Raw genomic sequence first — 20,705 nt, 5'->3', positions numbered from 1 at the left:
ACACCGAAATGAGTATAACTTTGAATGTTTTGCGTTTAAAACCATCCATTAACTAAATACAGTTTACTTGCAAAGTCACACTAATATATCTTCCTGGTCCTCAGACTGTGATTTGAAATGAAAACTTTAGCAAGGCGTCAAATCAAAACACAGGGAGCTGCATGTACTGGAACCTTAAGCAGTCTATCTGACTTTTTTAAAACAAGATCGAGGAAAGAAATAATTTCTTATCATAAGATTTCGAACGCCTAGCAAAATTGCTAACAAATCAGGAAACTTGTGACCTTGGATTTTTTTAGTCTTTTATGGAGCTTTGGTACGATTTTGTACATGTATAAACGAAGTCTTAAAACCAGTATATCACTGCTGTATATTGTTGTTCTCTGCACTGTTAGTAGTTATAAGGAGAGCAGTGTTGTTCTAGACCTTTCGATCGCCCCCTCCCCACCTTGTCCGAGCTCGAGTGATTCTTCGCCAAATTTTAGCCGAAAACAAGCTTTTTGGTGCATTCTATCGATAGTGACCTTTATCCAACTGTTCGATGTAGGGTACAAATTGGAAGGAAACGTTTATCATTTCACAAAAAGCTTAAAACTCGGTAACTTCAACTATTCTCACCTGACGCAGTTTCTATTTCCCACCGCTGGCGAAACAAAGATGGCGCCCTAGCAACAATGACAAAACACATCATAGCAACGGCGAACTCTCGCAAAGTCTCGCCAAATCTCGGGGGTAAGTTTGAATGACAAATTTCACAAAAATCAATTTTATCCACATCACGAGTTATTTCGTGTATGCTCATAGCGTGATAAATCAATAATGTTTCTCTGAACTATATAACCCCGTTTAACTTTTCCCCAAGACGATATCTACTTATTAACTTATCAACTTACTGGTTGTTGAGTTTGTTGTTTCTCTATCTTATCATTTGTTAGAAATAGAAAAAGAAGAAACAACATTGATCATTTACCTTTTGATATTCTAATACATATATCTTATTTGTAGATTGGGGCGAAAGACACCACATATTTATTTAGTTCAATGTTTTATTAAGTTAAATACCGAAGGAAATGTATTTGAAACGGGGAGTAAGTCCGCTCGATCGAACAGCCCCAAACTCCCATCGCGGAAGATGGCGTCAGGTGTAATATTGTTCACGGTTTGTCGTCAGAATTTATGTTGATGCCCCGTGCTTAAGGCTCTAACGGCAGCTGTTACTCCACTTACAGCTTCAGCGCCTTCCAGCAGGCAAACTTGACAGGACTCTGCTGTTCTGACAGCGGGAAACAAGGCGGGAAAAGTTGCAGACGACAGGTTCCCTCAGACTGTGCACCTGTCCGTTAGGGCTGGTCCCGTTACACCAGGATGGGACGGGTGGTTTTCCTGGCGATTCTTGCCGCGGTGTTGGTTCAGAGTTCCGCCGAGGAGGGCACCACGGTGCTTCCGACGGGCTTGCCGGCCGAACCGACGCCGGGGCCGTGTGAGGGCGCGCCATGCCTACACGGGGGCAGCTGTACGGAGCGGGCCGGCGGGGTGGCATGCGAGTGTGCCCGAGGGTTCCACGGGACGTACTGCGAGGTAAGGCACGGGGTGTTTTAACTTCGGGAAATAGTTTTCTTACCTTCCATGTTTGTTTTTTCTACATAGCATATTTCATTGATAGACCCAACTTATTCAGGGTAAAGTCGATTAGCAAAGTTCTAATCGGTGAAATGATATGGATTTTTTGGTGTTAGATCTATTGTTTACGTTAATGAAATTGACACCTATGAATGAATGATTTAATGATCTATTGATATTACTGTTTATAACATATGAAGGAGAAAGTGCCAATGTGACAGTGTATACTCTAACAGTAACATATTTAGCCTGGGTGCCATCCTATTTCAACGGGGCTCCTGTACACTTGCTACCTTAAAAAAATAGTGTAGGGTAGCGAGTATAGGAGCCCCGGTAGAAATAGGATGGCACCCAGGCTATAACATATTCCCCTATCCTGTCTTAGTTTCACATCTCTTAATGAATTGCATGTAACTAATGTACTGTTAGCTTGTTTTTACATGGTACATAAAGTATCTGAATTGATTAGCATGTCCACTTACGACGATATACATTTAGCGCTACCACAACACATAGATATTACGGCACACACAGTCAGAATGGTCCAGCTGTGACAAAATGTTACAGATGGCTCCATACTGCAGGCAGATAACAAAGAGTACATGTTGTATCCTCAGGCACTTTAAACTGACACGCACATTTAACAACAAGCCCCACTAAGTGCTGTGAGCCAGCGGCCCTCTACGTAAACATTATATCTCTTTCCAGGGGAAACAATTCCCAAAGGACAGTGCAATCCCAGAAATTTGATCCAATGGACAGATTTATACCCCCTGGTGCAATTAGTGGCCATTAAGAGATTTTCTGCACTGTTATGATTAACTGAGCAGAATTTAATCTGATGTTATGATGTAAACAAGTTACCGACTGTTAGAGAGTCCCTGGGTGGGTTTTGGAACTAATCTATTTCATCTGCACAGCTCAGATTATTTAGTCGTAAACAATCAAGGTTGGAAGTATTATCCCTGGAATTGACTAGAACCCTTTTTGTCATTTAAAAGATGTGAGTTGATCATCAGTTGATGTAGCAGCATATTGTGGTATCTTATATACTTATTAATGATTTTGGTTCTGGTAAGTGCTGATTTTGCTGTTGTTATTGCATTTGAACTTGAAGGCTGTTTTTTGGTAGTCCTCAATTTGCTTACTGTCTCAGGGCAATAATGACTGATGCATGTAAACCCCACATCTCACCATACAGTTTACCCCCCACAATCCTCACCAGTACGGCAGTGCCTGAGGCCTGACTGCTGGATGTATAGTCAGAACCACATAAAAGGATTGTTACATGCACCGGCTGTAAGCTGCCATGCGGGCATAAATTTCCTTTGTCTGCTTCAATGTCAGATTTTTAGCATCTTCATTTTATGTCTGTTTGTCTAACAACACATGTACAGTCAAGCCAGTTCTGTATTGTAGTATACACTGGCCACTTTTTGTAGGTCCCTTATCTAATTTTTCCATGAAGAATCCTGTCTGTAGTGGCCACCTGTCCACTGTGACCAATTCTTTGATATCATATCATATCATATCATATCATATCATATCATATCAAATCATATCATATCATATCATATCATATCATATCATATCATAGTGTTCAGATAAGAGACAGTATATTGCCTATGAGATCCGCGTCTTAAGCTAGTGTATATGCATGCAATAACGTTAGCAGACTCCTAATTGATCTCTATAGGCAGGTTTGACTTTCGTTTTGCAATAACTAATAGCCAGAATGACTTCCCAATACATTACGTGTCACTGTGCCGGTTTCTTTCCATCTTTTATTTGTCCTAAGCAGATGCATTTCATCACCCCGAGGAAAATGATAAATCAAGTCTTGTACATGCAATCTGCCATTTGCAGAAAACAATTTTAGATTGTATGCAATGATACCCCCTGCAATTTCACAGGTGAAGAATTTCAGGCTTGATTATAAATCATAATTTATCTTACATCTGTATAACCGGTATAACCGCCCTTCCGTATAACACCAGCCTTGCAGGCACAGGGCATGGTAGCAGCTGGTTATATTACACTGAATGGCCTGTCACACCTAGCATTTGAGCATCTAGGTGCATGCGTAGTTTAAAGCTATCTAATGAGGATCCTACTAAACTTGGTGGTGACGAGTTCCACTCTACAATAGTTATAGGGAAAAGCAGATTGTTCCCAGGTTGATAACTCTGGTACTTGAAGACTACTTCTTGTACTTTTCTGAACTGGTATTATCTCTAGTAGGTGGTACATCCACCAGTTTATTGTTCAATAGCTTCATTGCTCTTGCATTTCCAGAGATTTGTTCCAGATTGCGAGTAGAATTCCTGACAGCCTTCATATTGTGCATAACAGGTATAAAAGTATTGCAGGCCCTCAGCTTGTTTGTATGAAGTGTGTATTGAGGCGTGCAGGATTGATGCTGTTTGCTCCTGTGCCATCCCCACACAATAGTCTGTGGTGCATGTTTTACAGCAGGGCTGTGATACAACAGCAGATACCAGCAGGGCCTGGGTAGTAATGGTGCAGCCTGGGGTGCATGCATGAAATATGCTGGTAAGATGAATCGTCTTCACCAAGAAGTTATATTTCTTCAAGTCTTTTTGCGTGTGTGTCTGTGTGTGAATATCATAACTCAAGAGGTTGTGGATAGATCCTTATGATATTTTGTATGTTTGGTAGGTAGCAGGTGAAATGAAGAGGTGATTAGCTTATGCCTTTTATGGGCACCCTAGTGGCTTTGTAAGGTACTGCATGCAGCAGGATCTCAGACGGATTTTTGTTTAAATCTGAATACTGTAACTTGCAAAATATATCATTTTATAGCTGCTTAAGCTTCCTTTTCACCTATTTGCCTCTAATTTCAGTTTTTATTCTACAAGTAACAGACAGATATTTGGATTTATAATCATTACTACCTAAGTGTAATACTATTGGAATGACGTCTCTCCATAACATATAGTATAAGTCTTTTGTCTGCAGTTTGAATTTTCATCTGCAAATAACAGACAGATATTTGGATTTATTATCATTACTTCCTTGCAATACTATTGGAATGATATCTATCCAAATTATGATGTTTTCGCCTAATTTGTTTGCAGTTTCAATTTTCATATGAAAATTGAAGACGGTTATTTGGATTTATAATGATTACTTCCTTGCGATGCTGTTAATAGTGTTAAAGGAATGACTGTTTGCGACCCCAGATGATGATTAAGATGAACTTGACGTGAACTTGACATCATCAGACATGTGAAACGAGAAAACGACCGTTGATGGATGTGACACGGCTTGCCAACTGACGACCTTAGCGCCGACCCGCTTCCAGATATAATTTCAGATAAGCCGGCGACCTCCTCCCACTGAATCATTCAGCATTCTGTATTCAACAGTCGATATTAACGCCTTTCGGCAGTCTTACACCAGAGCTTTGCAGGCCTGCGGCAGCAGCGGGTTTGTGTCTGTAATAACTACAGTTGTGGCTCACTCCTAGGATCACCCGGCGGCGTTGTTAAGTACGGACCAAAACTTGCGTAGCACTGAGTCAAGAGGAAAATGATTCAGCATAATGTTTTTTATATGGACGGCAAAATGATTGATCTCGTTTTATTCATTCCAGGAAGAATCTAACGGCCTCTCAGTAGTTGGACTTAGGGGCTTGTGAGATCCCCATGTGGGATTTTGTACAGCGCATATTTAGATTTTATCCAGGATTAATGTGATCCAGGGTTTCACTTCGATTTCCTGTTAGGGGCCTGTGAGATCCCCATGTGGGATTTTGCACAGTACATGCAGGATTTCATGTTGGATTTACACCCTAATTGATGCACTCCAGTTCCAACTTCCAATTTCAAAATTTGTTGAGTCACGGATGGCTTGCCGTGATAAAGTGATTAAAGTCATAACATATCTTATGAAATTGCATTTTGCACAGCATTTAATGTTAGGATCTGACTTGGGGATTGCTAATAGTAATCCTTCGAGCTTATACTTAGTAGCTTCAATTGGAGGGGCAAGTGTTTCGCCCTGATAAGATAATTCTATTAACACATTTCGTGATGGCTATAAAATAAAGGCCAGATCAATTCAACTTCTTAGTTCTCAAAATTTTGGGAGGTAATTTTAAACATAGTAATATATAAAACAGATCTAACAGTCTAAATCTGACTACAGTATATTCACTTCCTGACACTGTATCACTTATTAGGTCTGAAATGTTCATCTCAGACTCTGGTTTCTTGTTGATCTTCTTTGTTCATTCAGCAGTATGAACTGTGTAGGCCTTTTTTTATTTATTTAACAATGGTTCTAACCTTTAACAGCTTATGAAATTAGGCTAGACTTTTAACATAACCAACACTGAAATAATTAGCATTTCATCACGTCATTTACCAACACAGATGAACTTTCATGCTGTCACAGCTTATGCATGATTAATGTACTTACGTGTGTACAACATAAATATTTTGTGAAAGTTTCCATGACAACATGCCACTGCGTACGGATCATAATAACCTTGAGCGGGTGTTGTCACAAGTCATCGAAAGTTACATATTAAATATTTTCTACATCCGAAGATCAACAGATTAGATGAATTTACTATTGGTGTGGCCTATATAAGAGACAGATGTACAGAGGAGTTGCCCAGCAAAGCCGTAGAGGTCACCGCTCCCCACTCCAGTTAATCCTAGCCCAGTTTGTAATGTCTGCCCTGTGACCAGTCATAGATTATAAACACACTGTTTGGACTCAGGCCAAGACTGCAGCTGTCCTGGCACCTTCAGGAATCAAACAGGCTTAGGCCCAGTTTTTAATAAAGAAGACAATGATGATCATTTTACTCACTCTTTCCCGTAGCTTAGAGATTTTTAGCTCGATACAATCAACACACTATATATCGTGTAATGTGTTATATCTATATCTATATCTATCTATCTATCTATCTCTCTACCATGGTCAATACTGACCGACGGAGGCCATATCTCTCTCTCTCTCTCTATATATATATTATTATCATCATATATAATGTCCTTGATCTGAGCTGAAGTGTCATATATGGTGCAGAGTTTGATATTTCATTATTTGTTACACGCTACTTTTCCAAACTTTTGGGCTGTAACTATAGTACGACTTTCACCTCTTCTGCAAGTCCCTCCATTTTTCAAGCCTGCCAACAATGCTGTTCTGGCTGTTTTGTCACATCACAGTACACGGCTTGGTGTCGCATATCACATGTGATGTTTGGTATTCCCAGCCGCCTCCTTGAAAGCAAGACGAATGTCGCTGCATTGATCTGGAATAAAAGGAAACGGAGCAAGTTTACGACATCTCTTCGGAGATTGGTGGTGTTCCCAGAAAAGCCCTGCTGTAAATCTGCCTCTATCATGCCATGCTTCGCACCTTATCTCTCTCTCTGGGTCTGTGTTGGTCAGGTTATATAGCTCTTGACTTCTGTGTTATACACTAGTATTATTTGTAACCAGAAAAGCGCTGCTGTAAGGCCACAACAATTGATTTTCTTGGTTTTCTGACATTTTGAAATATTACAAGTTTTCATTCATTCATATTACTAACTTATAAAGGTTTAGCTAACAGTCTAAAACAATAAAACAGTCTAAAACAATTGAAAACAATAGGCTGGGAGGAAAACTTGCATGTTACTATGTACTTAAATTCCTGAAACTGTTTGCATTCCCGCATTCCCACTTATTCCCCAACATGCATGACTTGTACCAATTCAGTATGCCCCCAGATGAAAGTGATTGTTTAATAGAATTGGCAGTAGGAAATTCAAAGTTTCTCACCTATGAAACAGTGACTGAAATATAATGAGTACTTACAAATATACTGGGAAAGCTCCCATAGCTATCAAGCTTTGAGCCTCTATTTTTGAAATTTTTTAAAAGAACCCAACACAGAAAAGAGTTGGGGTGACCCAGTGTGCTTGGCTTAAAATTCAAGCCACAGCAAAAACACATTGCACCACAAGCTACTTGTAAAATCATCATGCTTCACTTCATTTGCAGTTGACAAAAGTAGAAGATGTATGTTCTGTAGGTGTTGTTGTTGCTGGTCCTGTCCATAGTTCTGAACATTGGGTGGGTCTTTTTTCTAACATATACTGCTTCTTTTCAGCCTATTCCTTGATTTTTTGTACAGCACAATAAGTACAGCTCCAATGACTATCAAGGTATGAGCCTATATGTTGTAAAAGCTCCTACGGCTAACAAGTTAGAGTTGTAGATTTTCGTTTCATTCTTGTTTCAAATTAACGGTCTCCAGGCGATGTTAACAGTAAAATTAAGTTTGTGTGACGTCCAAATTGGCTGAGAGCAGCACTCAGACGACCATTAGGCGGGCAGCCTGCTGACATGTGCGCACAGTTAGCACAAAGCACAGCCCATTTGCGACATGGTGTAATTGGGACGGATGGACATTTGTGTTTATGACACTGCTCATTGGCGTGCTGTAACAGTAACAGTAACAGTTCCTTTATAGAAATGGTTGTTACAAATTCTCTCTTTATTTCTATGATTTGCTTATGTCAGCAATAACCACTGAATGTTGAAAATTCAGTCAATGACTAAAACAGGCTGCAAAGTTCTACAGCAACTGTTGTACACAAGATCAGTGGTCAATCAATTGTTCACAGCTGGCAAGTCTTTGATAAGAATTCCTGCTGAAATGTTTTCGTGTTTGAGATAGTGTAAAGTACTGATCAGATAAATGCCACAGTTATGATTTTTCTGTATATCTGTACCTGTTTATTCCGTATAATTACATTTGTGTAACACCAGCTGCTATGGCTTGCAATTGCATGGTCATCTGTGAAGGTAGAAATTATTCTGAACCAAAGTTCAAAATCAGCTGGCTGTGTCACATAAACAATGTAGGCCTGTTATATACAGCTCAGACTATTATAGTCAAAACTACCTACCAATAGAGACTGAGGTTCTTCCCATGATTGGAATAGTCTGACAGAAGAGACATCAGCTGGTGTCTTATGCCAAAGGGCAGTTACACCAACTATGCAGAAACAGATACAGATCAAATTCAGATAGAGTCGGTATAAAGCTGATATGCAGGGAATGAGTTGAATAAAACTATGTGATCTTTATGGGTATCGTTTGAAGTGAAATATTATGGACGAATCAGGCTATGATTCAGGAAATGCATAAAAGGAATGAGGCTCGGTACAGAGCAGGCTGGCTGGGCCTTCTGGGCACCATTAGGAGGAAATTGGGAGAACATGTCGTAAAGATAAGAATTGGATTGGGCCATTTTGTGCCATTTTGTGCCATTTTGCGCAGCCTGCTGCAGGGGGGAATGGCATAGCCTGAATATAGCCAGGTTGCTGTACGTCCTTTGTTGCCCAAATGTTCTGGAATATTTTACAGGAAGGCAAGTTGTTTTAAGTTGTATTGCCAGCAGCCTAAACATAACTAAGGTGGCACAGGTGAAGCTGTATTTGCTCATAGCTAGTAAGTTACCCGATTTCAAAATTGCCAGAGAGTTCAGGTATTTTTTTTGCCTGAAAATCTACCTATAGTTACGTAAAATGTGGCTCGAAAACCTGCAAATATCCGGCAAACCCTAAGAGTCACATGATGATTAAGAAAGCATCTGCCATTTTAATGATTTTTAAGCAAAAAAGTCCTTCAGAGCTTGCAAACTCGTGGAGTGAGCTATGTTTCTGCTGTGTGATGCTGACTTTAACAGAGTTAATTCATTCTCCTGTCATTATGCTTCAGATGTCCCTTAGTGTCTGCAGTGCCATGACTGCTGAAGACAAGATCACTACAGTAGATGACGTAGAATGGTATTTTCTTATCCTTTCTTTGCCATTGAAAGCATTCTTATTACAACTTGCAGAACTGTGCCCTCTGCCAACTTAATTCTCCTGTCATTATGCTCCGCATGTTGCTTTCTGTATGCATCACCTTGGATGCTGAAGACGGGATGATCACAGTAGATCACGTAGACTGGCATTTCCTATCCTGTATTTGCCATTGAAAGCATTCTCATTACATCTAGCAGACGTTGTTCAACAGACCCGTGCCCTTTGATGAAGACCCAATTCAGATGCTGAAATACGTAACTTTAAGTCTTGCCAAGACGCGTGGATAAGTTCTCAGCCCTTCACTCTGACGCTGATTAGAAAATGGAAGTCCTATTGAAGCAGAGTGTGCACATATGTCTGTAGGGAGGTAGATGGCCTTTACAGAACGATCAGTCTTAGTCACTCTTTCAAACTCCCGATGCAGTTTTCAAAGGCTCACATGTCCCTACGTCCCTGTAGCCTTTATCAGATATCAGCCCGGAGGAAGTCCTTTCATCCAGCCTTTAGATGTGCAAATATTCCTCTCACTTTGATGTCAGACCATACATATACATACGTACGTATATGTCAAGCCACTCCGATTGATTCTCATGGTTGAACATTTCGAGATAAAACTCAAGCATGGAGTCGAGATAAAAAGAGGGTGCTGAGAGGAAAAGTTGAACTTGACTGATGATAGTGAACTGATTATTCAGTCCCAGGAACTGTAGCATAAAGGTAAAGCCCTGACTCTCAGACTTTCATCTTAAGCTGATGTTCTAGCTTTGCACTAAGTTTAAAAGTCAGACAACCAAGAAGTTGAACTTGTGTTGCCCCATGGTAGCTAGTTTATTTACAGGGTCTATTTCGTCGGCCTATTCTGCATTTACACTTTCTCTGTTTTAACTTCTATTGCAGCTAACTAAATCTAGTGCCTGGATCACACCTTTCAAAGGGAAAAGGTTAACCCCAACCCTGATGACTTCAACTGCAAGCAGTACAAACTTGGTGCTTGAATGTGCCCTTAGCAGGGAGCAGGTTAACCCTTATACTACTGACATCTGCTTTAGCCACTACACATTTGGTACATGGATGTACCCTTAGCAGAGATATGGTTAATATTAGAAACTAGGGAACTCATTCCGAAAATAATTTCATCAGGTTGGTAGAACATAGGATATTGGGAGTTTCTTTTCGCGGCGAGAAGCAGTACTCCAGTCAGAAGCTCTGAAGAAGGTGTCTGACAGACACCAAAACGTCAGCAGGTGAGATTCCTGGTTGTGAAAAAAGAAACTCTAAATATCCTAGGGAACGCATTGTTTTTATCTGCTGACTGGTACTGATCCATTGCTCCCCATTTGACACTCCCACCCTATGTTGAAAATTGCCCCCGGCAGGTATTGATGAACCCATTATAGTGAGTAATATCTCACTCCATCTGCAGACATCCCAGCTTCTCTTGGCTCAGGTCATTCTGAAGTTTCAATGTGGGCCCAAAGCTTTAACAAATATCATCCACAATAAATCTGTGTGTGCACATGCAAATAAAGAACCCAGCGCACTTATTGAGAAGAGTACGGGTGACCCTGTGTGCTTGGCCAATAACGCAAGTCGTTGCAAAACCATATTGCACTACTAGTACTACTTGTAGTTGCTTGAAAAATCATCATGCTTTACCTCAGTTGAGGATGACAAAAGTGGAATGTATATGTATGAAATTTGTATGTTCTGTAGATGGTGGTGTTTTTTGTTGTTGATCCTGTCCTCGGTGCTGAATGTTGGGTGAGCTTATTTCTTCCTTCCATTGCTCCTTTTCAGACTTACAAGACAACGGAATGTATGCTGTGCATTTCAAAGGGTATATTGATATCTAATGAAGATGCCCTTACTATACTTGGTGACAATAGCTCTTGGAGAATTTTTAACACCTGAATCCTGGGCTGGTTACTGTGGTACTTGTAGTCATGACCGTTCCTTGTCCTGTTACTGTTTCAATGTTATAATTCTTGACCTTTAAGTGTACAGTAGTTGACATCATAGACTGGCTCCTTATTTTCTGTGCACAACACTGTTTACTCTGGTACTTGTAATTGCTGGTCAGAATTGCCTTGAAAGGTGACAGATGGACACCGAAACGTCAGTGGAATAAATCTCTTGGTTGTGTAAAAAGAGTCATTTTTATACAGTGACTTACCAACCTGATGAAACTATTCACGGATCTGGTACTTGTAGTCGTAATTTATGTCGTCCACACCAATCCACCGGATACATTTGGCTCCTTGTATTCTGTGCACAATGTCTATTCTTCTTGTTATAACCAGGGGCAAAGTAGCCCACTGCAACATAAATCTGGATTAAAAGACACTCCCGAATCACCATAGCTTCCAGGCCAGATTTACTCCGTAGTCTCACACATCCTTTATTTAGTGCAGACTCTCCAGCCGGGGGCAAGAAGCCAGCAAACCTGTTACCAGGCCGGCATGGAAGGTATCTGTAAGGATTTGTAGAAAGCCCTGCAGCATCCCTGCTTCAGTCTGAAGCATTATTCACATCACAAAGTTTAGCCCTTCAGGGGACAGACCTGTGGTGTACATGATTCGTGTCTCTTTTCTTTTATATTGTTCTCTACCTGTTCAGGGCTTTTTTTTTTTAGAAAGGCATAGAGTTAGTACATTAGGCCAAAAGGCAACGAGAAGAAGGGATACTTTGGAAAGGGAGTTGTGTTTTTGGGGTGTTTGAGCACCTTGAATTTTTAGAAAACTGTTGGGCATTATAAGGCTTGTTAGAGGGAAAATAACTTTTTATTTATGTATAAAGAAGATTTCTGAATAGATTGTGGCCTGGTAGAGTGGCATTGTTAATCTAAATTTATGGTTCTGGTTGAATTTGTCCTAAAAGTGCATGCAAAATATATAACGATACATGGTCCCTCTTCCAAGACTGTTGTAAAAATCCCATGCAGTGTGTTGCTAATCCAGGCAGACTTATCCCATAAAGCTTGCACCAAACTCATTTCCACATCATACCTTTATATCATGAACGGTAGATATCGAATCCACCATTACTACTGGTGACATGCTGCGGTTTCAAAATCCATTACAAGTCCGAAAGGCTGTCAGAAAAATTATTCACACTGGAAAGTTTTTACCCCTTATAGGGCCAACTTAATGTTGTACAAGTTTCACACAAAAAGACTTCAAATACCTGCTGTGACATGCAATTTTTAGAAAATAATTGTAGATTGCTTGTAAAAATGTTAAAACCTTTCCAGTTTTCAGGATGTACTTTTTTTAGACATGATCACAGTCTATAGCTTATCAATACAGTACTCAAGATTGTGGTATAGTAGAATAGAAGTGGTGACTTTGGCATGTCCAAAACATAGTTTCACAAACTTTATGCAACATATCTAGGTAGGTAGGCATCCTACCATCTTTTCAGATGATGGTAGCACTCTGGATTCGGCAGCTTCTCATGTGGCTCTGAAGTCCAATCCTGGCGTGGCAGTCTCGTCCACAGTTTGGACATATGAAATCAGAGGAGTTCTGAGGCTGCTGTCTCTCTTTTCTTCTTTGTCTTCTTTGCTCTAGTTGCTTACAACATATCTACCAAATAGCAATATTGCAATCAACGCCTTTTGAGAAGAAACTGGAGAAGCAATCCCAGGATATTACAATCTCAGCACTATTCCAGTTGCATGATGCCCAACACGCCCCGTAGAAGTTTGGAATGCGATTTCTACTTGATTTAACTCCAATCCTCCTGCCACTTTCACCCCAACATCTCATATGTTACCGTTTTACCTCCGCTTAACTCGGAATCATTTCCTACATTACCCAATAAGTGATGTGTTCCAATCTACTTTATGGCATCATTGTGCCTTAATGGTAATGGTACTCCAATAGTGGCTCCCATAAGGGTTATAAAGTACATGTAGGACTGATGACTGCACTTAAGTGGAACATTATATTTCCTCATTATACATGAGTTAAAATTCATTCTGTGTTAATCTTAACCTCAAGATTTAAGTGGGACATTAGATCGATGTCTACATTATGAAATTGTATTTGACAACGTGTGCTTATATTGCATTATAATTCAGCATTATTTACTTCCAGTGTTCAACATGTATTTGTCTGCAAGACTTGTACTAAATATAGATCTTTTTTAATATATTCTTAGAAAATATTTATAAAAAATTCAGTTCCTTCAATCCGATTTTTTATTAGCACTCTGTCTTTATCACTAGAACGATTATAGATTGTGTCAAATTGATATCTCGTTTGTATATTTTTTTTTGTGATACAACTTTGTACAAAACCAATTACAGTAGATAAGATAGAATAGATAAAGTATATTGATCATGCATTTGTTCCACACCACAGAAAAAAAAACACACCCTCTCTACCAAACTATTTGTGAATAGGCTGGATGTTTTGCACTGAGATTACATAGACCAGCATTAATTATCAATCAATTCATGCCCCATTTCAACATCCTTTCACATGACTCGGTTTACAGGAAATCCATTCGTTAGGCACGAGTCATTAACGGGAAATGTTGACACAAAGCTGATTAAACCCTGACACCTTTCTCTGCACCCCTGCTGTCAATACCGCCCCCTGCTGGGGAAATTGCAGCTGTGCTGTTACTGCAAATGCAGAAATGTTTGCAGTGGTTTTATGTTTGCGACAGCGCTATATTTACATATACAGCCATAGTATTCGACGAAAATGATCTGGTTGGTTTCAAGTAGTGTGGTGAAACGGTCACCACAAACTTAAAACCGTCCCAAACATTTCTGTCTAATACTGTAGCTGTATGTTACTTTAGTGCTGCAGCAAACTTAAACCCACCGCAAACACTCTATTCTCCCCTTTAGCGCAAAATGAAAACCACACAAACTTAAATGAATCTACAGTACATGTATATTGACAGATTAAAAGTTAGCATCCTGACACCTTTCTCTGCATCCCGCAGTCGATACGGCCGCCTGCTGGGGAAATTGCAGCCGTGCCGTTTTATTGACAGGTTAAAAGTTAACATCCTCAATCCAGGAATGTCTACTGATATGTTTTAGGATCAAAGGTTTGTCTAATTAAGAATATATTGCTGACCAAGGAGATCACCATAGCACCAAAGTCTGAGGGGAAAGTCTGTACCTTGGTACTCACATGTTTAAGAAGAAAAACATGTCAGATGCAAGTTTTCTTCCCAGCACGAAGTTTTAAGTTAAAGTTTATACTTAGATATCCCCCAAATCCATGAGAGTTGGTATGGCCTCTGGGAACATAAAGCTGGATAATACTTATTAATAGATAACAACAAGCTAAACTTGCAGTCTAACATCTATTTCAGAGAATCCTCCCCTATCTAATGAAAATGTATGCCACAAAATACCCCATATTTGTCAAATATCGTTGCCCTTTCTTTGTATAATCTAGGCTTTGACACTGGAAATACCTAAATCTGATTCCATACAGTATATATCGGTAACAGATTTGTACTTGAAAACCATGGAACGAAAACTAGGTATTTTGTACACAAGTCATGTTTTGACCCAGATAACAAAAGAATGAGGGTCACACAATCCAATATACCCGCTACAGCCTTCTGGGTTCCCCTTGTCTTACGTCTTAATAGTAATATTGACCCCTTAAAGTGTATTGAAATGTCTTTTAGTCCCTCCTGTGAAGACATGCGTTGATTGTGTTTGAAGATCGTTATGTTGGTGCCAGAAAATCAATGCAGCCCATGTCATCTCAGATTGACAAGCCAAGCACAGGTCTGTACGTGTGGATAAGGTTACAGAAAACATTTAGGTTTAATGCACTTCTACTTGTAAGACTATAGTAGAAGAATTAGCTTGTCTGCCTGGCGTTCCACTGTGTATTGTATTGTTGCAATTTCGAATAAAGAATAAAGAATGACTAGTTTTTGAGATATGTTTTTGGGCTATGAATACATATAGCTTGCTCTGTGTACGTATAAGTTTTCACTTCTTTTTCTGCAATTATCTTAGTCTATGAAGCCAATCCAATTTGCTGTGAAGCTTTTTATGGGTCTTTTTCATTGTTTTACAAAACAGATTTCAGGGAAGGCCATGCAAGGATCCTGTAGAATTCAAACTTGGTTTACACGAAAAAGTTTTGAAAATGAAAAAAATTATGAGTCCACAATTGTCACAGAATGCAAGCAAACTGAAAAAAAGTGATTAGTTTTACTGGAAAGTGTTTCAGTTCAATCTAGTGGAGTGTTGAGATTGAAAATCGTTCAGTTAATTACAATTACTTATCGATTCTGGAAGTGATGATTACATAATGTAAAGCTTGCCTCAGGCATTTTTCTGTGCCCAATACGTTTTTCATTCCTGCTCCATGACCTGTGTATCCGAAAGTGAATGTGCAATGGATAGTCATAATCAGGCCATTTTGCAACATATGTTTGGTAACTCCGTCTGTTTCTGTGAGTGAATATTGTCAAATTCAAGTTTTTCTCCCGATCCTCTGTTTTCAAGTTTTCCTCTTGCTGGATGTTTTCTTCAGAATATCAGAGAACCCCAAAATAATCATCAGTTTTGGCCTAAAATATCAATTCTGCTTCCTGGTGTATCCATGGCTTTGGTACTGAAAGTCTAACTGTTATCACAGTGGCTGAAAGTAGGTTTATGGCTTTGTGAGTTTATGTGCATCCATGGCCTTGGTGCTGGAAGTATAGCTGATAGTACAGCAGCTGAAAGTAAGTTTATGGTAAGTAAAATAAGCCCTAACTATCACAGATGGGAAACACTAGCGCTGGTTAACCTCTGTAAGTAAAATAAGCCCTACCTATCACAGATGGGAAACACTACCGCTGGTTAACCTCTGTACTTGACCCCACTTAGCACACACCGGAACACGAATCACAACTCCTCTGAGAAACCGAACTAAGAGCTTCTCCAGAAGACAAATTAGCCGAGAATTCTCTTTTCATGTTGTATAATGGAGTTTGGCTTACTTTTCGTTGGTCTAACATTGATTTTCCTGCACCCAGTGGACTTGGGAGGTGCTCTAATGTAACGGCTGGCCTTTAAGCCTATTAGTGAGGGAGGTCTGTGGTAGAGTTGTATTTCGTGTTGGTCTTGACTGTGATGAAATTGTTCCCAAGCTGGGAAAGGCTTTTGAATCGCCCCGGGATTTGTGGTATTGGAAACCAAAGTAGTTCTCCCAAATGCGTTACTGAAAAAGAATTACTTTCTGGCAATTCCTGCACTTAAAGGGAATTGCCTCTGTTTAAAGGAACACGCAAGGCTTTTGCATTACAAAGTGGTCAGGTTACAAGAAAGATTTTGCTGCAGTAGCCTGCTAATCATCCTGAAAGGGAAAAAGAAGACCACTGAACTCTCGCTACCAGTACAACTTTTACAAGCCACACAGGAAACTAATGTCCCCCTCACCACCTGCACGTTTTGATGCAGGCTGGCTTTTTCTATGACAATACGGGATGGTGGCCTGACCTAGGCACTAGCTTACAGCATGATTTTTCAAACTGTTAAGGGTAGAAAATGTCGCAAAATCATGGGGGCGGGTGCCAGGCTTTTCTGCGTAAAAGCAACCAGAGGTTTAGTAGTAACAGTAAACTCGTTTATTATTATTATACATCATACATACACAATCAAATACACTTCTGTAGCCCGAGGGCTAGATTGCAGTGTACTGGACATGGCTCGCAATCATACTTGCATTTTTTTTATCAGTTACAAAGTGTTGGATGCTCACATTTTGTTAAGGAGCTTCACACAATATGGCAGTGTGATATTCATGCATCAGGACATTCTACGTCTAAACTGGCTGAACTTGGGTGCGTTTCTAAGTTTCCTGTCATGAGATACATCCTTAACAAAGTCCGGCGCTAGAAACAATGATGAATCCAGGCTGCGAATCGATCCCCGTCTAATTTCCGTACCTCGCCGACATCCCGCGAACAGTTTAACACGTCTTTAAGCCTCGCCCCGGACCAGCTGGTACAAGTCTCCCCAGCATCGATTTTCCAATCCCGGAGATCAGCAGTCATCGAGTTCCTAAATCACCAACACCTGATGTTCCCATCCCTAGCTTTATAGAACCCTGTGAAATTGATTATTGTCAGATTAGAGTGAGTTTGTGACCTACATAGGAGTGAGATGTACCCGGGTAACTTATTTAAAAGAGGTACCTAGTGATAAGTCTTATTTCAAAGTAAAAAGGAAGGAAAAACACAGTTAGAACAGAGGTCTGGGAGGAATCTGACTACTGTTTAAAACATTGTGTACAAAGGTGCAGACTTCCTTTTAGAGTAAACTCTGAGCCTTATACTTTTGTATGACTTTGTCATTCTTTAGAAAAACAATTGTACATTCTTCAAAACCTTGAGTGGTAACATCACAGAAGTTAGCCTACTTGTTAGAATAGTGTGACAAAAGTGCAAACATGAAGGTTCTAAAGTTGTGAATGAATAGAGATGTAGACATATTTGCATTTCCAACATTCAACTTACCAGTAAAACGAACGCAGAATGGCACATAGTGTTTTATGGCAACTAATATAGCAGTGCCAGATACTCTCTACTTACCACCCTGCGTCTGACAAATCTCGTTAAGTGATTGATTGCTTAATTAAGGGGAAATCGATGGTGATTTTTGGCATTACGGATTGCTCTCCAGCCAGGTTTTATGGCAACAAATGATTTAGCTGTGGAGCAGAAATGAGACGGACTTAATAAGTGTGGTAAATCAGTAGATGGCATGTTAAGCATGGTTCATTACAATCATGTACAAAGCAATTTGGGAACTATCTCTGGAAATATCAATTGAAGGACTTCATAGAGGATAGTGAAGTGAAGTGAACTTTATTGCTCAACAATCGTACATGGTACAATGTATGGCATGAAATCAACAATCTGTTCTACAAGGCTAATCTATCCTGCAATTCTAAGTACAAAATATTTTCGAAACCAGTGTATTTGTTACACTATATAGTCATGTATGGGTAATTCTGTCTCGCTTTTCAAACAGTAGAAAAGAACAGAATAGGATAGAACAGTATTGTTTTTCAGGTGATTGTGGAACACACTGTGATGTTTCTTTTATGTCATACCCACCCTATAGAAAACACACATTTCAATGTGAAATGTGCCAGAAGTTGAAACAATTTTTGTGTCCTAAAACAGAAAAAGGAATAGAACATCAATTCCAATACCTGTATCTGGTATTTCAATTTTTCGACAGGCGCATGCAAAGTGTGTTCGGATTATTTGATGGAAGCAACTGTTAGTGTGATACAAGAAGAAGCCCGTGGGATAGGGTATGATAAGGAACACCTTTATCAAACGTTATCATGATCCAGGTATGATATGAAATACAATACATTATAGTACAATACAATACAATAAAATAAAATAAAATGCAAAAAAATACAATACAATGCAAGTACACCTTTGAGGGTGTTAAGAAACTACAAACTATTTGCAATTTGACAAGAAGGACTGCAGGCCGTGGTGGTATTGGCAATACTCAGCCCTTAGTCTTACTCCAGCTTGGAGCTTCAATTTTTGTATAGAACTGTGAAAATTGCAAGACTTAAAAGGATTTTAGTTGTCAGTCCAGAAATCTCCAAATGGTTCAAGATGAGGAATGAATCGAAAAGATGCATCCATGCGTGCCACCGACTCTAAATCCCGCATTGATTTGTATTCGGGAGCTTTACACTTCCCACATCGTACTTATTCACAGGCTTATATTGTCATCTGTACCAAGTTATATATGCCTACCAGTACAATAAGGACAATACCATGTCATTATCCACCCACTCATGCGAAATTGGTTTGCTTTGATTTTCAGTCTTGCAGAATTAGAAGATCAGCATGACAGGACATTCCAAACACTTTAGGGAGTGAATGTTGTCAGATACAACTTTTTTCTACCAGCCCTTCTTTGTTTTACCCCCAAGGCCACACCAATTTGATTTCTTGTTAATGGACTTTTTGAAAAAATGCTAGATTGGAAAATCAACATGAAAACAGAATCTCAGAGGAAAGTTTGTACTTTGGTGCACACAGTTTCCGGGAGTGAACATGGTCAGGTGCAAGTTTTCACCCCAGCCTTCTGTTTCAATGATGTTCTCGTGCTAGAATTGAAAAAAAAAATCTATTAACCAAGAAAATAAATTGGTGTGGCCTAGAGGACTGAAGTATTGTTTTTGTCTTGTGTGAGTTTCTGAGATTCCTGACATAGTCACACTGTAGCATTGGCATACATTCTCTGTGATTCTTTTTTCCTCCATGGTTCTGGAAGGGTTGCAAAGCAGTATGGGTAAAGGAGTGAAGACTGCCATCTCCGTATGTTATCCTTGTTTTAATCATGTCCTCATGTGTGATAGGTTTTAATGTTAAACTGTCCGTGAACTAACTGCAAGGAAATAAACTTGACTGTACGGCTTTATCTGCTCTAAGAAGACGAATAGTTTCTCGCTGAACCATACTTTTTAATAACCTGTTCTGTTCCACGCAATATACGGTGAGATATTGTAGCTGTCGTGATGGAGTAGCGATGGCCACGGGGTGGCTGCACAGTACAATCTCATATCCACAAATCAGTGGACTACTAAACCTCAGGCTTACATGCACGTGTGATGTACAGTCACAGGGTTTACACGGATTCAGTGATAAACAAGGCTGTTCAAGAGTTATTGGCCATAACAATTTCTTTGCTGGTTTGCTAACGTCTAAAATGATGACCTAAAATGAAAAAAGTATATCACTGAGCTCAAGCTTGGAGCAGAATGATGTAATACGTTGTACCTTTTGAATACAAATTAACACCATAAAACTTCGTTGGTGGAAGTTAGACATCCAGGTAATTAGATACGTAGGATAACACTTACTCAAGCGACAGGATAGATTAACGAATAGTCAGACCATGACGCATCATACTAAATTGAACATTTGTAAGATCATCGCAACCCAGTATTATACTGAAAATAGATTCATTAATGATTTGATTTAATATTGAAGATGGTTTGGCCAGGTTATCTTCTTATCGAAATACATGACTGGCCACTCTTGATGTTTATAATGTCAGAGGATTTAGCCTGTATAAAGGGCAATGTCAGAGGGCTAGAAGTATGAAAAGCCTCTTGTGCATCGTATCTATTTTAGATCCAGGAGATTTTCTGTGACATTTTGAAAATGTCATTGCCACAAGCTGTGCTCTGAATCAGTGCATTTTTGATGCAAACTGTGTATATTTCCAAAA

The 20,705-nt window shown here is 39.6% G+C and overlaps 1 protein-coding gene across 1 annotated transcript in view; it reads left to right on the top strand.

Annotated features, from left to right (window-relative positions):
- Nucleotides 1-1,093: 1,093 nt before the first annotated feature.
- The window catches only part of LOC136422534 (delta and Notch-like epidermal growth factor-related receptor), a 43,255-nt gene continuing 23,643 nt past the window's right edge, over nucleotides 1,094-20,705 (top strand). Inside the window, exon 1 of the mRNA XM_066410306.1 lies at nucleotides 1,094-1,578. Coding sequence (XP_066266403.1) covers nucleotides 1,366-1,578 — 213 coding nt within the window. The 5' untranslated portion in view covers nucleotides 1,094-1,365. The remainder of the gene's footprint in view (nucleotides 1,579-20,705) is intronic.

This window comes from Branchiostoma lanceolatum, chromosome 17 (genome assembly GCF_035083965.1).
Source record: "Branchiostoma lanceolatum isolate klBraLanc5 chromosome 17, klBraLanc5.hap2, whole genome shotgun sequence".
NCBI classification, from domain to species: Eukaryota; Metazoa; Chordata; class Leptocardii; order Amphioxiformes; family Branchiostomatidae; genus Branchiostoma; species Branchiostoma lanceolatum.
This window is presented reverse-complemented; position numbering and strand designations above follow the sequence as displayed.